Raw genomic sequence first — 22,197 nt, 5'->3', positions numbered from 1 at the left:
ATTTATTGTAACTTGTTTGGGGTTTTGAGAATTTTAGACTGATAAGCATATTTATAATTACGTTTTTCAGAAAAGTTTGCTTTATTAAGCAAGATTTGAAATATTTGAGTGATTTTAGATGAAAATGAATCTTTCTTTTTCTGAAAAATAGAAAATACTAAAATTTTTTGTCATTGGAATGTGAAATTACTAATGTTTATATAATATCAATTTTTGACCCCTTAATGGCCTAGCGGTACCACATTGCCGGTACCAGGCTGTATCTTCAAAACTATCAGTGCTAAAAGTATAAAATTTGCATCTAATTAATGAGAATTTAATTCATTTTAAAATTAAATATTACGAAAAAGTTCGGATTATGTTTTTAATTCAGGCGTTACCGGGTTAACATATGGCATCTTCGCCCATATCCATGTTAATCTAATTATATTATGTTGCATGGATATCTGTCAAATGTCCAAACAAAGGACCCGCCAAACAACATTGAAGCGCTGTTCAACAGTGTGCATGGAGGTGCATATTACAACACCTCTCAGATACATCTTTACAGTATCTAATGAGTAGATGATGGGTGAACTTATTATGGCTTTCGGTCATAGCCAGCCATATAACAAACATATTTATGGGCTTCACATTCTATGCAGAATATATGCTACCTATGCATACTGTTTGGAACAACAATTTTTTAATATCAAGTATATTGCAACTTAGATATCTGTACAACCTTATTTTTACAATTCGCCGTGGATGTTACAAATAGGGTATATATATGTAACGTTATCAAAATATCCATCATCAAATAACAACGTGTTTTAGATACATTAACCTTAATTATACATACGATGGATACTGTCTGCATCTTGGGTAAGGCTATATTATTAAGTACCGATGAAAATTTATACAAGGGTTGTAAAATGATTTCAGAATCTAATTATTTTAAAATGTGCTGAAAATAATTTTGAAACAGTTTTGAAAAAATATTCACATATTATTTTTCTATGAAATAAAAAACTTATTGTGCAAAATATAAGCCATTACTTCCTACATATCCATAATATATGAGGGGGTATGAAGCCTAAGGGTACAAGTGATTTTTTTTCAACAGAGTTAGGTAAAGTTATTTGTTAGAGGAAATACACAAAAACTTGGTTGCCAAGGGATGCGAGTGAGTCTCTGTCCTCTGCTGACATCGAGTGGAAAATCAAATGCACTAATAAAAATCTAATTCATCTCGTTTGTTTTTTATACCTCATTTCTGTATCTAACTCTGTGTAGAAAAAAGAAGTCACTTTTACCCCTTGGCTACTCACCCACTTGTATGTTATTTACAAAATGAGATGACGTAGTACTGGACTTTAAAAGAGCTGTACGCACCACACCATTGTAAAATATTGAAGCACCATCGAATTTAGCCATCTTATGATATTTTGATTTTAAAATAATTTGAAATCATTTAAAAATCATTTGTCAATATTCATTGGCTATTTGGGGTAGTGTCATTGGAGCTTGAAATGATCTTGTGCTGAAAAAGACTATAAATTTGGCGTGAACATCGACCGGCTATATTGCTAAAAGTAAGTTCCACAGGAAAAGTTTTTGTATTAATTATAACGTTATTTACAAAATGAAATAGGTAAATATTTTCCTTGATAATCCCATTCTGGAATAATTTTACATTTACATTTTAGCATTGCGTTTATTTATCAAAGTTTTAAAATAGTTTAGATTAATTGGACTTTCACATTTCATTGCCGAAGCATGAACATTAAAGTTCTTGAGGGCTTTTTGTTTGACCCAGTGGAAGTTTTGACATAAGAGAGTCTCAATTCACATAGACATTACATTTGCTAATCAGTAGATATACAAGTAGAGGCCTGGGTATACGATACATTAGCATGTGCAAGTTGATTTCTAAGTGTATGAACACGTGAATGAACACTAAAATGCGACGGGAATGCGAACGAAAAATACATCCTGATCAAATTAGGTTCATGCACACTATCATTCATGCAAACAGACGTTAACTCGTACTTTAATGTTTTACATCATTGAACCGTGTAGCCAGGCCTTAATATCATACCTCTAATTTCGCATACTTTTCTATCATTTCCAATGATACAAAAGTACGCATAAAACACCGGAAAAAGAAGTTTATTAATAATCAATGGTCCGCAGAAGCTTCAATCAATTATTTATTCCAAAGCCATAAATTTAAATTTCAATTACCCACTGTTGCGAAGATTGCATAATGAAGTAAGCTGTATTTTCAGTTCGTAAGTTGTAGCACCATACAGTCTAAAAACTCATAACTTGGGTAAGTCTAAAACAAGAGTTGAGACTCGTCTGAGTCAAAACTTCCATTTAGTCAACCACAAAATCTTCAACAATGTTCATGTACTTGCATCGGCACTAAATAATTACTTTCCAATCTATCTATACTATATACAATGCTTACATCTTTTATAAAGCATTCATTTTATGTTTGACATCCAACATATGTTCGCACGGCATGCAGTGGGTATCCTTTTGCCATCAGTGCACTCAGGGCTCTTGAAGCTACGTCGGGTGTTATGGTTGTTGTTGTAGTCAATATGAGGGCATTTTCTGGAATTGGAAATATCAGTGTCGTCAATTTTTTTCCCACTTCTATCTGTCACATAATATGATCACAAAGAATATTCGCACGCACTAACTACATTGTTTCAAAATTCTCCACTTAAGTTAGGAGATATAATTCGAAGACCGTTCCTGTGATTTTAAATTGAGTATTCCATATAAAGGCTTGTTTATTTCTTCGTTTACCGACGGTTTAATTTTTCAAATTCATTACACATATAATATAACTTTAATCATGCGCTCGAAAATGGAATATCACTCTATTTTCTGGCTAGTTTCTGATATTCATGTTTGATCGATTGTTATGATTCCATAATTTTCCATGATAATTAATCATTTTTTCATATTTTTGGAGCATAATATTTCTCATAAAATTTTCACATAACTTAGAAATCGATAAAATTAAACGAATTCATAAAAATTTACTAGGAAATTCGAATTGATTAGTACTTAATACCTTCACAAGATAGCCTATGATCCAAATTACGACTACCATTCATTTCTGCCCTCAATACCTTGGATTTCCGTAGGCTGTAACCAGGATTATTGGCCGCGAGTAGGAGTTACGGAATGGGGGCACGATCATTCCAAAATAGCATGGTAGCAACGCTCCACAGTGGGTGGAAATAAAAAAAAATCTTGACAAAACCCTATATTTTCACAATTTTTTTAAAGAAAAAATGGTGCTACCCTATAATATAATGTCTGACGATTAAGAAACTATGGTCACTTAAAAATTTTTTTAAATCCATAAAATCATCAGGAGCCGTTAAAAATTAGAAATAATTTCAAATTTCCCACGGTCATTTCCAAAATAGCACGCTCCCCCATCCCTAAACATGGATATCCAATCAGTTCATCCGAAAAAAAGTTTGATCAATAAATGTTAAACCAAATATGGAAGGAAAAGGGTAAAATATTGGTAAGATGCGCCTTGCTAACATAATTAATAATGTCTTTTTAATTATATATTTTATATTTAAAATTTAAATAATACAGATCGACCCCTGAAAAATTGCTTATAAAATAGACGAATTTCGTCGGATGCATTGAAAATATGTGAATTTTTCTTAAAAACGTAAACAAATTTTAAATCATTCTGAATAAACTTACCTTTTTTGCCCCATCCAAAGCTATCACATCCATATAATACAATGTAGTCCAAATTTGCCACGGTTTCAAGCAAGTAGTAGCTTTCAGAAAATGATTTCCCTGTAGCACGAATGAAAGAAAACATTCATATTTAAGCATTCACTCAGTCCCAAGGCTAAAGAGTTAATGGTTTTAATATGTAAGTTAACCAATGTGCATTTAAAGCTGCAGCGTCCCATGAGGCATGACGTCATGTTGGAATTCCAACCGAAGCAAACGACTGTCTCAATGGGCCATATATTTGTGTTTCTATAAGTATGAGCGGGGTCATTTTCCAATTTATTTGATAATTAATTGCTTGGTGAGGGGTGATATTTATATTAGAGGCAATGCCACTCCAATATACAAACTAAATACTTCCCCCAAAATATTGATCATTAATGGCCTTAATAATATGAAACCTTGATACACTTGTAGAAAGTGAATAAGTCCATATTATTTAAACCATTGGAAGTATGGGTGACCTTGTTCATAGCTTGGTATTGGAATTATCCTTCATTGTAAGAGGAGAGGATTATGTTCTTACCCTTAGTGATTGGAAAGCCATCTTCGGCGAAGGTCAAAATGTATAAATAATCGGAAAATATATATTCGGAAACCGAAATGAAAGAGGAGAAAGGCTACTTGAATTCTGCTTTGAGCACAGGCAAGCGGTTGCCAACATTTTATTAAAAAATCCTTGGCGAAGAAGATACTCATGGAAAATGCCTTGAGACGTAAGAAAATTCCAAATTGCCTGTATACTAGTCAAACAAAGTTTCAGGAATCAAGTGAAGGACTACAAAAGCTACCCCAAGGTAGAGATCGACAGTGACGATAACTTAGTTATGGTGACATGCTACATAAAATTTAAAAAGTAGCAAAAAATATTTTGAAGTGAAGGACTACAAAAGCTACCCCAAGGTAGACATCGACAGTGACGATAACTTAGTTATGGTGACATGCTACATAAAATTTAAAAAGTAGCGAAAAATATTTTGGTCTGTTGAAAAATTGAAGGAGGTTGTGGAGATAAGAAAAGGAGAGGATATAACCAAGAAATCAGTGGAAGGGAGCTGAAAAAATATCAGATATGGAATACAGGCAGCAAGTTCTTGGCAGAACAATAGTCGCGAAGAAAAAACCTTGGAAGTCACATTGCTAGGTATCATTGAAGAAATAAGAAAGAAGAAGAATGCAAAAACAGAGGAAGGACAGATTTGTTGCATGAGAACTAGAAACGAGATTAGTCGTAAAGCGAGGAAGGCTAGATAATCGTGGGTGAACGATATCTGTGAATTCGGTCAGAACAATTTTAGTCATGGGCAAGTAGAAGCCGCTTATAGAATAATGAGGAATCACTTCAAGGAATGGGGCATGAGATGTGATACCCTAAATACAATAATAGAGAACAGATGCTTGTAAACGAAGGCAAAGTGAAAATTTGGATGTAATATCTGGAAGAGTTGTACAGCAGGAACAGTCTACGAATGAATGCTATCATAAACAAATAGGAAGTGGATATGAATGGCATGGAGCCCCAGTTTTAAGATTAGATTTTGATGCCATGAGGAGAGACCAGCGAATGAATGAATCATCTGGAATTGACGATTTTCCAGCAGAGTTACTCAAAATGCAGGACTTAAGACTCTGAATTAGCTCCACAAGTTGATAAATGAAATGCATTTAACTGGTAAAATACCAAAGAAATTAGAGAGGAACATCATAATCCTGATTTCCATGAGAAAAAGAGCGGATCTGTGGAAAATTTTTGTGCCATGAGAGAGACAACATTTGCATCTAGGATACAGACAAGGACCATCTGCATAAGAATAGAATGAAGAGAAGACGAGTACATGGATGAGCAAAAATTCGACAACATATTACGTCTGCGAAAATGATTGATTAGGAAAATGGCTCAAATTCTGGCGATAAATTCATGGTTAATTAGAGTCAGGAGATATGAAAAAAAATCATTTTCGCAGAAGTTGTATTTCTCGAAGCTTGGAGATAACTTAAAGCTTAACTTAATGGTTATAAACATTAATCATAGTGTGATAGGTATTTTTTAAGTTAATACTTATTCTTAATCAATAATATTACAAACTGATCAACAAGCGTTGCTCTCAACAATCAAATCAGATATCCTCCTGGAATACATAGATGCAAATGGCGCAGAGCAGTTATTCGGCGTGTCTATTGTTACCTAAAATTTTTAATTTAGTTTTGAAAATTTCAAACTTATGTAAATGTTTAGTTTTTAGTCAATAAAGTTTGAAAAACATCAAGATGGCATAACGAAATAGCGTATAAAATAAAAATCAAGAAAAAGTTTTTACAAAACAAAAACTAGAGATATGGTTAAAAAACTAAAAATCGTGTTTCAATTTTTTTGGAGTAAATTTCCATTGCCAAGGCCTGAAACTTTGGGGAAACATGATGCAATTCAAGTGTATATTTTTTTATTTTTCGAAATATCTGGGGGCACTTTTCACCATCTTAACTTGCTATACCATTTTATCATAACTGGAGGTGGGGAAATATTGGCAAGTTTTGTTATTTTAGCATGAAACTTCCCATACATATTTGAAAAATCCAAAACATGAATTTAGGAAAATGCAACGAGAGATCGAGCTATTAACAGTCTCCGAAGTGAAATGATTTCATTTCACCATTCCCTCAGGATTTTTAAGCTTCAATTTCAACTACCTTTCACATACCTTCCCCACCCACTTTTTCGAGATCAATATAAAATTTTGGCCGAGTGATTAAAATATTTTTAGATTTATATATAAAAATAGTTTTAAAATTAATAAGGCGTCATAAACTAGTAATACTTACACCCATCCGAAAATGTAAAAGTGAAAAGATCGGTGACGGTAGTGGCAGTCGCAGTCGCTAAATGTCCTGACACTGTTAGGACTCCATTGGCGCTCAGTGGCGCTCCTGTACTGTAAGATAAATGTACAGCATTTAGTCTCGGCTAAAAAACAGCAATTAATACTTCTACAGGCTATTCGTTTAAAATTCGAGTCCTTATCTCTCTATTTAAACATTGCCAAACCCAAAAAACTGGGCATTTTATATTTTTTGTTTCCGTGTAGTTGTAAGTGTTTATATGTACTTAGTAGTCTAAAATTCCAATTAGGGTGGTGACAGTTTTCCTACAATCAAAGACGGAGTCTTCTAGTTATACTTGAGAACTATGGCATTGATTTCTTATTTCTTAGATGATTAAAATTTATGTGATTGTTTAAAATTAATTGCTACTGGTGATTAACTAGTGTGCCACACTGAGATTTGAAGTAACGATATTGTTCTCTATTGAAATATATTATTGTGATTTAGAAGTCATATTTAGATTTAGATACATCGATTGAGAGATTAGAGAGCCGTCAACTAGTAGAAACTCTTCCTTATCACTCTACATCATTACTTTGTTCAAATTATATCAGGCTTATTCCAGCATTGTGATTTCATTTTGTACACAATTACGCTGTTTAATGATTTGTGGAGACGCCCAAATGAGTTTTTTTGCTACTATATATTGCCGTGAAGGACAAAAATAAATGTGACAATATTCGATGCATGATTCCGCAAGTATATGCTGCACGAAGCCAGAAGAACGAACAGACAACAGTGAACAGGAAGGGTTGAACAGGTTGATCGTCCATTTCACTCAGGGGAAGATGGTGGGCATGGTGCTGCCTCTTACCTGTGGAAGATAGCAAACGCAAGCAAAGCCGATACCGTTATCCGTGGATGTTTCGACTGTATTTTCGCTAAGTTGTAGGTTGTGGAGAATATATTTTTTATTTGAGTATTAATTAACCTGTGCTAAATCCCCGCAGCGTTGAATTAAGTCATTATGAAGTGGAACTTTAGCTGCTAAAGTCTCGATCATGCATCGAAATTTTGAGGTTTGGCAAACAACGCGGCGAAAAATTGAAGAAAAAGTTGACACACGATATTAATTGCTATGTCGTTTGCAGATTTTTGGCAACTGGGTTTCCGTGTTGTATTGTGCTAAGATTTTATTAACCTGCATTTCCTCGTTCTCTCATATTGTGTGCGAATGTAAATGAATAATGCGTTATTGAAAGCTTTTCCCCACTAACTTTTTTGTACGTTAATAACTGAGTTGGCTCAATGAAAGCTCACTTTTAATTAGCTTCCTGCACTGGAAATGCTCTTCGATGTTTCCATCGATTCAAAGATTCAAATGCTGATATTTTCACGTGATTTTATGATCATCTTGTATGTTTTACTGAACACGGTCGTTAGTACTACATGTTAGTCGAATTTGGATGGTACAAGTTCATTGAAGGTGGCTGAAATAGTGTAATTCTCTCGCGTTAACTTGAAACTATACCAATTAATTTGTAGATTTATCAATCAGTGGTTCTCTCAAATGGATGCATATTTTGAAGGAATATGGGTGTGAATTGGATTCTTTTATGCTAACCAATATTTTAATTATTGGAATGTTGACCTAAGGGCTTCGGGACTACATGCATAGTCAAAAAACGAGACAGAAACACGCTGGTTTCAAAATAACAGAAACAGAAAAATGTTAAACGTGATATGGAGGCATGTGGAAAGAGAACAGTAAGAAATTATGGAGAAAATGCTTAAAATACAATGCAACGTATGGAAAGAAGCTTTTGGCTAGCCAAACGACATGACAATCAAGCCTTTGCTTACAAAGACCATTGACGCCAAAATAAACAGAATTTCGCTTTTATTTCCAGTATCTTTAAGAGAAATTATAGAATGCAAACGTATAAATAACCTAAGAACTTAATAATTACCTTATATTAAAAATTAACATAAATTATGCCACTCGCTTTGGGCCGTCGAAGTGTTTTCTTTCGGGCCCCGTGGCGAGGATTTTTCTATCTTTAGATTCATATTTGGACTCACGGTTTACCTCTAACCAACACGTGACTCCGTAGCCGAGTATGCCTATACTGTGCGCGGTAGTGCGGTAAAGTTCTGGGACGGTTCGAATCCGAAAGTATTATTCTTATTTTCCCTTTTTAAAAGAGACATTCTACACAACAACATAATCAATGGAGATTACTCAGGAAAAAGTTAGCGTCGCCGTACTCTCCGCCGCCGCCGTCCAGAGCCGGAGTCGACCGCACGATCGAAAAAACAATTTAAAATTCGGGGTTGCAGGTTGGTGCAAGGTTTTACTTAAGATTCACAATGTAGAGGCTTCATAGAACGACGTGGTATCACTCACTTGGTGGAAGTCCGTGGTAATATCTACTTTTTCTCTACGTTTATGTAAAAAAAATTGGCTGAAAACAGGCTCCGCCATTTTGTTATAAATCTATGGTTATTGATGAAACAAAATCTTTGAAAACCCTTCCAATGGAAGAAAAAGAAGTGTCAATTAAGATGTTATAACAGTTTTTTTCGATAAAACTATTCATGAAACCAGTACACGAGGATAAAGTTGACAATTTTCAGAAAAAATCGAGGGAGGTCGTATTTCGCAAAATTTGTTCAACTTTGACTTAACATATATTGTTAACGTGAAAACACAGGAAAGAAATAATCTGAAAAGTTATGCACAATTTATTTTAGAATATGTATGCAAAGTTTCAAATTCCTAGCTCAAAAAAATCGTTTATGAGGTTTTGGTCAGCTTTTTTCGATTCCAGCCCACTATGCGACGCTTTCCTTTCAGTGGGTGTGCGAACCACAATTATTATAATGACCAGGTGGAAATAAATTGGTTTCTTCTCATTTTACCTCAGACAACTTAAGGAAAACACAATAGTCGGGTCATTCACCCTTTCTAAATATATCACAGCAAACTCCGGGGAGAGAAGGGAGCGGTGGGAGGGGAGATCATCCCTCAGCCATGATCCCAATCCGCAATTTCAAAAAGAAATCCTCTCCTTTCTAAAAAAATTGGCCCCGCAGAAGGACTCAGCCCCTCCGACATTAATCTCCTATCACCTGCCGATTTCAACACTCCGCAATTCTATCTTCTCCCCAAAATACACAAACCCAATGTGTCTAGCCGCAATTCCCCAACCGAAAGAATATCAGCCCTTCTAGATCACCACTTGCAACCTCTTGTCACCTCCCTTCCACCTTTCATAAAAGACTCCTATCATTTCTCAAGCATATTAACTCAATCCTAATCCCTACCGGTACCAATCTCATAATGGCGAAAATTGACGTCGTTTCACTATATTCCCCACTACTATTCCCCACCACGTTTACTATTCCCCACCACGAAGGCCTCTATGCCCTCAACTACTTTCTTGTGAACAAATACTGATCATTATGCTACAAGCAAAAAACTACGCATGCATATAGTTTTCATCCGATAAAAATATACCGTGCCGGGTACCTGATGACTATTTCTGTTCAATAAATAAAAACGATATGTATTAGCTACCAAATATAAAGTTTGTGATGTAAGTAGCGATTTACGGTGCGGAAACTTAGACGACGACTAAAGATGGACAAGAAAAGAATGAAGGCAACCGAGATGTGAGTATAGAAAAACAACGGAAAAGGTGAGATGCACGGAGAGGAAAAGAAATGAAGAAGTGCTATCCATAGAGGAGAAATTTGAGGAACGGGGGGAGGAGAAGGATGAAGGTAAGGATATGGATAGAATGAATGGGCTCTAATGCGAATGGGCGTTACTGTTAATTTAAGTGGTAAGTTCAAGTTGGGAGGGGCGCAGGCGGGGTGATTCGTAAATTCTTTCATGTACTCGAACATTATCAAGATACCTTTCATAATAATCAAATATACTCCCTTTTTCATTTCAGAAGGGCAGGTAATTTTGTTTTTTCATGACCACCGTAAATGGTTGACTCACAATCATAATGCCAGGCTGATGTTGCTTGCACTATTTTTCTTAAAAAAAAACACCTAACAATACTAATGTACGAGTATTCCACAGAAAGAAAAGGGCAACATTTCCTACGACGCATTGCGACCTGAAAACTTGCCATATTTCTCAATGCCCATAAATATCTCGCTACTTCTTTCATTGAAACATTATAGTTATCTTAAAAGCAATTCAAACCAATCCGATTTCTCATATGAAAAATATAATGCATGAGTTATAAATTCTCTCATAAAACAATTTCCTTGCCGTTATCTTTGGCCAGGTTAAAAAATAAAATACTTAATCTTATTATCTATTTTGAGAATGTAAATACGTTGCAGCATTCAAAATGTAGGCACCACTTGTGCTCCGAATAAACTTAAACTTGGGGAGTAACTGATATTTCACTCGCAAACATTGAGAAATATCTGAAAATCCTTCGCCCTTGATATGGGTGAACGAGAGCATGGATGGTAGCCGTGGCATAAACGACAATATTGACATTGGTGTATATATTTTCGTATTTTCATCAAGACCATGTAGAGAAAAAAATGTTGGAGTATTATGCTCGAAATGCTCCGAAAATGTTATTTGTACTATAGGTACTGTATAAGTTTACCTAACGATTCGGATGTCCCTCTCACTTCCTCTCACGATGTGTTACTCGTCAGAAAAATCCTTAAATTCTTCTCCACTTTCTTCGATGGTGGAATTGTTTGGCTGCGGGGGGGGGGGGGGGGAAGGGTTCACCGAGACCTTCCTACCACTGAAATCATGCTTGGGGCTCTTGGCGAGGGTAAACGTAGTCAACTTGCACCATTTGCGCATCCCGATACAATCAAATCGGTCCCCAGCGGACAAGGAACGCGTAAGCAATACGCGAAGGTCGACTTTGGAGAATAACAAAGACGGCTGCGCCAGGTATGTGGACCGACTTTTGAGAGTGACTGTACGTGAGCTTGTGGCACACTCCCTCCCCTAGGCCGGAGCCCGCGTCAGCGGTGATGGCTTTGGAGGCGGGCTGGGGATCTCCCTCCCCTCCCCAAGAAACCTTCCCCCTCCTCCCCCTCCAATGGATTCAGCAAAATTCGATCGTCATTCTCTGCCGACCAATATAAGAAGTTCGAACCAACACCTGAGATTCCATCCGAAACTACTTCCTCGCCAACCATCCTACGTAGGGTGGCCGGCGCTCACTATGACGTCCAGCATTTCCGGCCAAAGGTGCGAAAACGCACCATTTTTTACTTACAATTAGTCCGTTATAAATTATCCTCGCTTGTTTTAAATAGGTTCTCCATGATAAATTATTAATCAGTAAATTATTATCAAACTATTACATTATTATTATTAAATTATAATGGTAAATTATTCTTAAATTATAAACTTATTTTAAAGCCATTTTATTTAAAAATTTAAATGTGGATATTTAGTTATAATTTTTCAAATTTAGTAAATTTCTTGCTCATCGAGGTCTATCAACTTAATATTTTTTACAAGTGCCGTAAAATCTTTATGAATCCTAACAATTGTATTATTAATGCACTATAAATGCATAATTACTCCAATTTTTTAAATCATCTAATGTATTTAGAGATATACAATTTTGACAATGGTGCATTTTCGCACCTTTGGCGTTCGGGGGTATGGCAGACTAGGACAGAGGCACCGTGCGGAGCGACATTGGGCGCTTACATTGTGCACCACCATTAAGTTAATCCAGGAATGGATCTAAGCACTTTGAGGTTTCAAGTACCATTTTTTTATTTTTTCTTATCTTATTTGTGCCGCAGCTGTCGACTGCTACAATGTGACTTCATTCCGTCGTTAGATACATTGTGAACTAATGAGCACCCCTGCTCGAGACCAGTCGGTTCTTGACTGAGAGTAATGTATAGTTTCTCAAAGAGCAGTGGCCATTCAGAAACAGAATACCACAACGAATACATCCGTAGAGTTTACCTTCCAACTCAAGAAGAAGGCTTCAAGAAGGTATTACGCAGGTACACTCCCACAGGTATATGCGCAGTCGTAAGGTGTGACGGGTGTAACTGGGTATTCAGCTTCCAGATCATCGACATTTCTGGCAACGTAAGTGTGAAAAATATTATCTTTTTTATTTAAAAAAAATTGCCGATACTAAAACTTATTTACGACTACTTTAGATGGATAATAAAAGGTGTATGTCCACCCAAGAAATCCTGGCCACTTTAAAGGAAACCCTGGATTCTGTGGATGAAGCCGCGGATGTTGTCTGCATACCACCAGACGTTGACAACGTGACGGATGAAGAGGACATCGATGACAGCATTTTGACTACGGAGCCCATTAATAACGACATCGCGGAAACATTTGAAGTGCATCGAGGTGATGGCATAGTGGAGCACCGGCTGAGTGCGCGAGAAGCAGAAGGAAAGCCGATGGGTGCCGATAAAAAGGTATCCAATCCTCAGACAAAAGAGACTCATTTCCAAAATGGAAAAAAGGCATTGATGCTAAGTTTTCGTGTCATCCAATATCTAAAGAGAAGGAATATGATGATAATATAAAACTTGAATTTGGAGGCATGTCTACACCAGAAATTTTTCACCTGTTTCTTGATGATGAGGTTTTGGAGAAAATGGTATTTTTTTCAAAAGAGTATGCTAATGATATTAAAGGCATGAGTTTAACATCAGTACTGTAGACTTAAAAAAATTTCTTGGTATTTTGATTCTCTCTGGGTATCATGTGTTCCCTCAGCAGGACATGTACTGGTCTAAAGATGAGGATAAACGCGTTGAATTAGTTCGTAAAACTATGAGTAGAAAGAGATTTAGAAGCATAAAGAAGAATATCCACCTCTCGACAAAACTGACAAAGGGCATAGCTGGATAAGAATGTGGAAAGTCCCCCCTCCGGGATTTTTCCCGTACTCAGGGAATGCGATTTGGGATCAAATAGGACAAACCTCATCACATTTCTAGCCCGCTAGAGGCCCATCAGGGCCGGCTAGATCGAAAAGGACAAGCATTTTAGCACAAGCGAAGCATTTTACCATTGGAGCTCGAAAAGAAGGATATGATCATATTATTTTATACCAAAGAGCAATACTTGTGATCGAGCGACCCAACACGGTGTCACCAGACTCTCTCCTCCTTGACATCGGGCATTCAATGCAAAGGATCTACTTGTCATTTGAAGGGCCTCGTTCCTATAAATGTAAGATGGAAGGCCATGTAGCGAGGTTTTGCAACAACAGACAACCAGAAAATGAGGCCACAGTCGGCGCATCTGATTCAGCCCAACAAACCTCCGACCGGGCCTCAAACAACCAAAGTCCCTCTTTCAACCCCGAAGGCATCATCCAAGCACAGTCATCCGGGGAAATACTGCCACCACCATCACAACTTTCCGATACTCCTAATATTGAAGAAAACACGGTGCCACGCCAACCCACTCCGCATGAAGAAGATAATTCACAATCCCTCGACTTGATCCCAGACACCCGTCTTCCTGCCCCTTCTCCTCTCCAGGACACCACGCGAACCTCGCTCGAGACACCTCAGTCCCTTATTACCGAAACCACGCCAACCCTCTATTTGTTACATAGGAAACTTCACGGAGCGCTAGTTCAGTTATCGCAATTGACGCAAGCGACTCACCGTTGAAACGGAGTGACGACATAGCATCAACTTCGTGGTCTTTTCATCAACTCGATACTGACTCCCTCTTTTTCGACGACACATCCGACGATCAATCAATACCATTCCGGCCACCAAAAAGGCCGCAGTCTGAAGAAATGTCTCCATCGACTCCAGCCCAGAAGAGGAAAATTTCCAAAGAAGGAGGAGGTGAGAGAAAATTAAGCAATAACCATCTTGATGATGTAGACAAAGCCACAGTTGACATTATCGCACACGAAAATATTGCATTCGAGGCAAACACGCTTATTTCTCTTCTTGAAGAGACACATAACCGAAACATGCCGAAGCAAGTAGCGATAGCACAGAGATACACAAAAGACTTACATGGTTTGTGTGAAACTCTCGGAGGCATAAAATCGCATGTATCCGAGAAACTACGAGCTCGAATACAACGTTTAATTTCACACCTGCAAAATTGTTAGTCGCCCTCTTTGACTTTTTTCTTTATTTTTTTGTATTGATACTTAGTTATTCTGTTCGTTTCTTCATAGCCTTTTTTACCCGAATGCAGCTCCAAGAAACTATCTGTCTTCTATTCTCAAAATGAAAAAATAACAATTATCACTCTTAATGTAAAATGAGTACAGAGCCTTCCTAAGTGGGCACAACTAATGGCCTATGTCGTTAAGGCAAAGCCAGATATAATATTGCTCCAAGAGATGAATACTGCTTCAATTCCTATACCTGGTATCCCAGGCTACCAAATATCTCTTTGTCCACCCGCCACACTGCAAACAGGAACGGCCATTGCAGTCAGAGACATCCTTGCGGATTACGTTTCGAGACATAATTTAATTTTCCCAGGACATGCAAATGCAATTGACATTTCTCTCAAGAATAATACCGCTGCCGTTTTAAAAATTATCTGCTTTAATGGACCAAGAAATGCCAATGTAGCCCTCCAAGTAGTAGACTCGTTACGGGACTATTTGGAGAGCCTACCATCCGCCACTTCTCCCATAATTATCTTGGGCGGAGACTACAACACCACCCTTCACCCCGAAGAAGACATATCCGATCGAAAGGAGAGGCATCCACAGTATGGGCGGGCGCTCAGTAGTGTAGTGGACAGCAGCGCCCCCGGGGATGCGTGGCGCCTACTGAACCCCGACAAACGAGTACACACCTTTTTTACTCCTAGATAATCAGCTCGCCTCGACCGTGTCTACGTATCTGCTGACAGGTCTCTACCATAAATTGCATGGCTTTTTGCGATAGCTTTTCTGATCACGGGCTTATGATGCAGATAGAAGTGCAAGGAAAAGTCCCAGCGTGTCCATACTGGAGTATTGACAACTCTATGCTGGAATATAAGCAATTCGTGCAATCAATGAAAGCTCTAATAGAAACCATAACAGCGGAAAATAACGGCGGGCCCGGTAAGTGGGAGAGTTTAAAACGGGAAACCAAAGAATTCTCAATTAGGTACAAAGAATAGCTGAGGGAAGAAAATAAAACGCCTTCCATTACTCAAAATAGAGATTTCCTGGAGGAAAAATTAATGGAAAAACTAGGATGAGACAGTTTGACTGATTCCGATGGGAGTGCCGCCAACCATCTTGGCAGATGGGCGTTAAAGACTCGGCACAAAAATTTGAAGTGGCTTAAGGTCAACGGTAGGGAAATCACTGACACGGATACTCTGAGATAGTTACTTAAAACACATCGGCATTCATCGATGTGACCAAAACGTTTCATCTGGAATGCGACTCCATAATCTAAAGACCCTAAAAGAAGATGAAATGGAATATCTGGACACCCCCTTCCACATAAATGATTTCACCACTGCACTCGCAAGCCTAAGCAGAAGGAAAGCCCCCGGCTTGGTTGGTATAACAACCGAGTTCTACCTTAAATTCTTCCCCGAACTGAAGCAAGCCCTCTTTAATATGACAGCTAAACCTTCATTGATGGACATTTACCCAGGACAACCACTACTTCAGTTATTACTTTGCTAAGTAAAGGAGGAGACGACGCTGACATTAAAACCTGGAGACCTATCTCTCTATTAAATGTCGACTATAAAATCATATCTAAAGCCATATTCATGAAGTTATCTATGGTATGAACTACCATAATATCCCCTGAAAAGACCTACTGAGTACCCGGACGGTCCATTTTTGACTCTTTCTCTCTTTTGCGAGATGTGATACGGTGGAAGAACAACGAGAAAGGTAATATAGCTATCCTCGCACTCGACCAGAGCAAAGCTTTTGGTCGCGTGAATCACTCTTTCCTCTTCAGTGTGATGATGGAAATGGGATTCAGTGATGCCTTTATTAACTGCATAAAAACACTATATAGCAGGGTCAAATGCATGGTGAGAGTAGAACAAACATTTACTACCCCATTTCCATTTCAAAGGGGGAATCAGGCAAGGCTGCCCTCTTTCTGGGCAGCTTAACTCCATATCTCTGGAACCGTTTCTCGCCCTACTGATGGGTTCCCTGAAAGGGATATCTCTGCCTGGAACTGTTGGCAAAAGGCTGGTAGTTAGTGCTTATCCAGACGACGTGAACGTCTTCATCACGGACGACTCTGATTTCCAAAAAAATAGATAATTGTTTCCAAGACTATTCGAGAGCGTCGGGGACTATATTAAATTCGGAGAAGAGCAATAGTTTATGAGTTGGCAGGTGGAGAGGTAGAACCCATCAACCACTAAACCACTGGACCAGTGAGGGGGAAAATTTCTAGGCATCTGGCTAGGTAATGACGAGGACTCAAGAGTCCCGGCATGTCTCATAGCAGTTAATGAAAAGAGTAGAAGATGCCATCCGTAGTTGGTAACCGAAAGTCGCCCCATTGTGCCTCAGTAGTCGCGTTCTCGCAGTTAACAAATTCATCGCCCTCAAACTGCGGCATATCCTAAAATGCCACTCGCCACACCCCTCTCTTACGAAACGTATACAGAGTCTTTTCGTGGATTTCGTTTGGGGTGAAGGAAGGCACTGGGTCAAAGCAGATGTCATAAAAGCCCCAATCATCGAGGGCGGCCTGGGACTAATTAAAATGTATGGGCGAGAATATTATCATTCAGGATGCTGTTATTGCAGCGGCTTTACAAGGACGATCCGACTCCACTTGGAGAATAGTTGACCAAGAAAGATTCAAAACCTATAAAAATAAGAGCAACCTCGTCGAGATATTAATGGAAATTGAAGATTTTAATCTACATCTACATGATACCCTGCGAGCCACCTCTAGGGTGTTCGGCAGGGGGTGACCAATCACCAACATGCAGCATGCAAGAGGACCGCCACATGCACACCACACGGTCATAGAAATATTACGCACACTAGAAAAATTTACATGCTTATTCATACAAAACATGCTAATGGTTAGTAATTCCTAGAGCAAATACATGCAAGGTTAAAACTAAGAAAAAAACATGCAATGAGTGATCCTAGCGAACGTTGCCATTAATCCTTTCAATTGAGACAACGTTGCTATCCTTAATAGTACGAGGGAAGAATGACGTTTTAAATCTCTCTGTTTTGCAGTCTATTTCTTTTATTTTTTCTCATGATCGCGTCTACTGCTATAGTACGATGGTAAACGAAGGATATGATTCACGTCGTCTGAGAAAATATCTTCTTCGAGTTTCCTGCGTAAGTTAAGCCAATGCTTTGATCTTCGCTCCTGTAAAGATTCCCATCCTAACTCGTGTAACATACTTGAAATGCTGCACTTTTTGTCGTAACAATTCATCACAAATCTGGCCGCCCTGCGCTGTACTCGATTGATTTCACCTATTAGTCCTACCTGGTAAGGGTCCCACACGCTAGCAGCATATTCCAAGTGAGGCCTCACCAGAGTCAGGTAGGTTATTTCTTTCACCTTTTTTGGACATTTACCGAGAATTCTTTTTATAAATCCAAGTTTACGGTTAGCTTTACCGCATACTTCACGTATGTGCTTACCCCACGAAAGATTCCGGGTAATGGTGACCCCCAAGTATTTAACGAATTCGATATTTGGTAGTGGAATCCCGTTAGCGGCGTAGCTCCTTCTTGGAGATATATCCTTTTTCCAAAAATTCATCACCATACTCTTTTCAAGATTTAATTCTAACTCCCAAGTACTGCACCAGTCATTTCCTTGGGGTAACTTGAATTGTATCCGAGCTAACTCCATCCAAAACAACTCGCTGTTCGCGATCAATTAGGAAATCTTTGATCCAACCAATAACGTGTGTATCTATGCCGTATGCTTCCAACTTTTGAATCACCTTTAAATGCGGAACCTTATCGAATGCCTTTCTGAAGTCTAAAAATATGGCGTCGACTTGAACATATCTGTCACCCGCGGATAAGTTATCGTGAACGAAGAGAGCAAGTTGAGTTTCACAAGACCTCCCTTTTCTAAACCCGTGCTGCTCTTCTGCTAACAGATTTTGGCTATCAAGACGAGACATAGATGTATATGTATGTGGAGCCATGAGGTATGAATTATGTGCCTTGTGGTCACTAATACCAGCCTCAGTTCTGATTACGCACTCTGAAATATTCGCTGCCAAGATGTGAAGTATGTTGTTACCCCTGGTAGGTGTATCTACTTGCTGAGGTAAGAGGTCATCAATGAGTCGTCATCATAGCGAATGACGCCATAAATGGGGAACTTGCATGGGTCGCCGATTGCTCTAAAAACTATTTTGAATAAGTAAAATGGATACATTAGCTCCCATAAATACCTTTAGTTTCTCCATTCATCATCAAAAGAAATAAAAAAAATTGACTTTCAAATCGAGAAAAAATTCACTGAGCCGACCACTGCGCGAAGACACCCGAGCGTTGCCGAGGCTAGACGTGACGTCATAGGTGCCTAGACAACCGTAGGGAGTTCGTAAATACGCTGAGCGCATGCTGTAAAATTTGTTTTGAGGGTGTATTTAGCCGCTCATCGTCACTTTATTTTGTTCTGTTATTCTTGGGCAAGTTTTCCTATTGCTATTGTGCAACGATTATTACTTGTGATATTAATAATGCAACCTCGGGATGATGAAATACAAGCGTTTCACTTCGTATGTTTTACTTATCAGAAAAATAGATGATAACGTTGCCGCTCGTTCGAATAATGCACTTGAAATTCATCTACATCTAGATAATACCCCGCAAGCCGCATAAAAGAGGTGTGGCAGGGGGTGTTAGGACACCAGCCTTTTTTTTGGGACACCAAAAATTGATTCCACGACACTCATGGAATTTGTTATAACAAATCATTGCTATATGTCGGCGGCAAATGGAGATGTAAAAGAAACTTGTAATACTGGAGGATAACGATCGTAAGCTTACGAACTGTTCTAATGATTTTGGCAACGCCGTATTAGCGGAGAAGATAGTCCTATCCGTTCTACGGTACGAATTCACCGCAAAACAGTCTGCACACAATCCACATGTTAGATCGCGAATCGGTTCCGCTGCCAACGCACACACACACAAGCTACAACCTATTTCAATAATATAGGTAAATCCATAGACAATATACTAGCATATAACATAAAAATGTAGTGGGAAATAGGCAAATACAATTATCAAAAACTGGAAGTCTCTACCATTCTTATATTTATCACGTAGTACAACTTACAATAATAGAGCTCGTTATGATGAAAACAACAATTTATTCACTGATTTAAAGCCTTAAATTAGCCCGCGGAAGTGACACAGGTGACTTTTCTCATTACTATTCATTGAAATAATAAAGTAACAAACTTCACGCACAGTTTTGATCTTGATAGCTTGATCGTGAAATGTCATATCTACGGTGAACAACTGAGGTTAACACGCCACTGACAATTTTTACACTACTGTTAGACATTTATCGATAGCGTAATAGCACTTTTTACAATTCAATCACGATGGAACACTGATAACTCTTGGCCGATATTTTTCAACCTTGTCAAACTTCGTGCATTACAACTACTGGCACTGTGATTATTAGCAATTGCTTAACGGGAGATGCCACGTTGAAAATAACACTATTTTGGCACAAAAAATTGTCCTAGATGTCTCCAATCAGCGAGCAAAAGATGCATTGACTGGAATTCACCTCATAATACAAGCACAGGCAGTCCTAAATGACGATTTCTCCTGTACCTACGATTAAATGGATGAAGTTATTGTATATAATAGCATAGCAGACATAAGTAAACATTAAAATTGTTCTAATTAAATACTTATGATGAATGATATGCCGTCGATAACATCAACTTACAATTAACGTATCCCCCTTCCAACGGCCGTGGCTCAGACTGCTACAACGATGTTACTTAGATATTATAAAATATTTGGTTTCACTACTCCAGTTTTATAATTTATGTCCTTACTCAGATATTAATATTATAAATAATACAAAATATGAGGGCTTTCGAGCCTCTATCGTCGGATATTTATCTTTAAATAGAAAACAATCAACACGTCTCACAAACGGAGCTCTCACAACGGCAGGCAACTATTACAAACAATCACAACAATAGCTTCGTGTGATGTTTAGGCACCTTTGACGTCATCGAGGCTTCGTCGGCAGTGGCTTGGGGGGTGAGGGAGTTTTTCCCGCGCTTTAAAATTCGTTATATTTATCATTGTATATCTCGCGAAGGAAAACTCAGATTTACATGCGGTTTTCATTGTTGAATTCAGAAAGTAATTTTCTGTCCGCCTGTGAAATAAAAAAAATTCATGCAAGTTCCTCATTCTATTAATTTGACACCGTTGCAAACCTTTGTAGTGCGAGGAAAGAATGACATTTAGAGACTTTTTGTACTTCAGTATCAGTAGCTAGTGACTAAGAGAATACTCTGGTAAAGTAACTGAAGCCTTGGCGTATAACTGCCCTTCGCTTGACAACTTCTACAACACCGTGCTAAAATTAAAAGCAAATGTTCACTAATAAGAGATAACGTATGAATTTTGAAAAAAATGTAAAACAAGTTGATATATGCAATGACTGACTGCTATTTACCATTAAATCTCCAGTCATTCTTGTTTATCTTGTGGCTCCAAGCAGGCTTCGCACACTTTTCATGTGCCCCAAACATCTTGTTACATTTTAAACAGGAAGTTGTTTTCTAGCATTTTTCTTGGGCAAACTACGCATCGAACCTTTCATCTCCCCTAATTTGCTCTGTTGATGCCATCATCATCTTTTGGTAGTTTTTCTTTTTTTCTCGCCGACCCCCAAATCGTTTTTGGAATACACGCTAAGGCAGATTGCTCTTCAGCTTGAGGCTTCACCAAAATTTACATTATCAGGAAGTTTTAATAACAGTGGTGATTTATTAGAGTAAATAGTATGCGGAATTATATTGAGGGTACCGTACTAGTCACGCCATGTGTTCCACTTAACTACATCGGTTAACCTCGATTTCATGATAAGCAATTTGGTACCTACCTCAGCATACATGAGGAGTTCACTTTATAATTTTTATTTAATGCATATATATCAAGTGTAATGGTCTTGTAAATCATTGCCTTTCGGTGATATCTGAGATGACAGTATTTATCTTATATATAAAAATGAATCGCAAAATGTGTTGGTAAGCGCATAACTCAACAACGCCTGGACCAATTTGGCCAATTCTTTTTTTTAAATGTTCGTTGAAGTCCAAGGATGGTTCTTACGGCGAGAAAAAATCGAATAATTGCCGGGAAAATCCTAAAAACAGCCCTTTTCTTTTTCACATACAAACGTTCTCTAACTAAAATGTAGAATCAATTTGAGCTTTATTGCTATTATATAAAGTTCATATTAAATTACAAGCACTCACTGTTATCTAAGAAATGTAGGTGTGTTCCTAACGTCAAAAAGTAAATTTGCACTTTCTTACCGCTATACAAAGTTCAAATTCAATCATATCTATCAAAACAGTGTGCGTGTGTGCGTTGGAGCACAGAATACGTC

At 38.0% G+C, this 22,197-nt stretch overlaps 1 protein-coding gene across 1 annotated transcript in view; it reads right to left on the bottom strand.

Annotated features, from left to right (window-relative positions):
* Positions 1 to 1,737: 1,737 nt before the first annotated feature.
* The window catches only part of LOC124160657, a 38,970-nt gene continuing 18,510 nt past the window's right edge, over positions 1,738 to 22,197 (bottom strand). The window contains exons 3-5 of the mRNA XM_046536579.1: positions 6,589 to 6,698; positions 3,730 to 3,828; positions 1,738 to 2,604 (exon numbers count right to left, since the gene is read on the bottom strand). Of these exons, the coding sequence (XP_046392535.1) occupies positions 2,477 to 2,604; positions 3,730 to 3,828; positions 6,589 to 6,698 (337 nt within the window). The 3' untranslated portion in view covers positions 1,738 to 2,476. The remainder of the gene's footprint in view (positions 2,605 to 3,729; positions 3,829 to 6,588; positions 6,699 to 22,197) is intronic.

Source organism: Ischnura elegans, chromosome 6 (genome assembly GCF_921293095.1).
Source record: "Ischnura elegans chromosome 6, ioIscEleg1.1, whole genome shotgun sequence".
In the NCBI taxonomy this organism is placed as follows: Eukaryota; Metazoa; Arthropoda; class Insecta; order Odonata; family Coenagrionidae; genus Ischnura; species Ischnura elegans.
The sequence above is the reverse complement of the archived record's forward strand: the minus strand, read 5'-3'. Positions and strand labels throughout refer to the sequence as shown.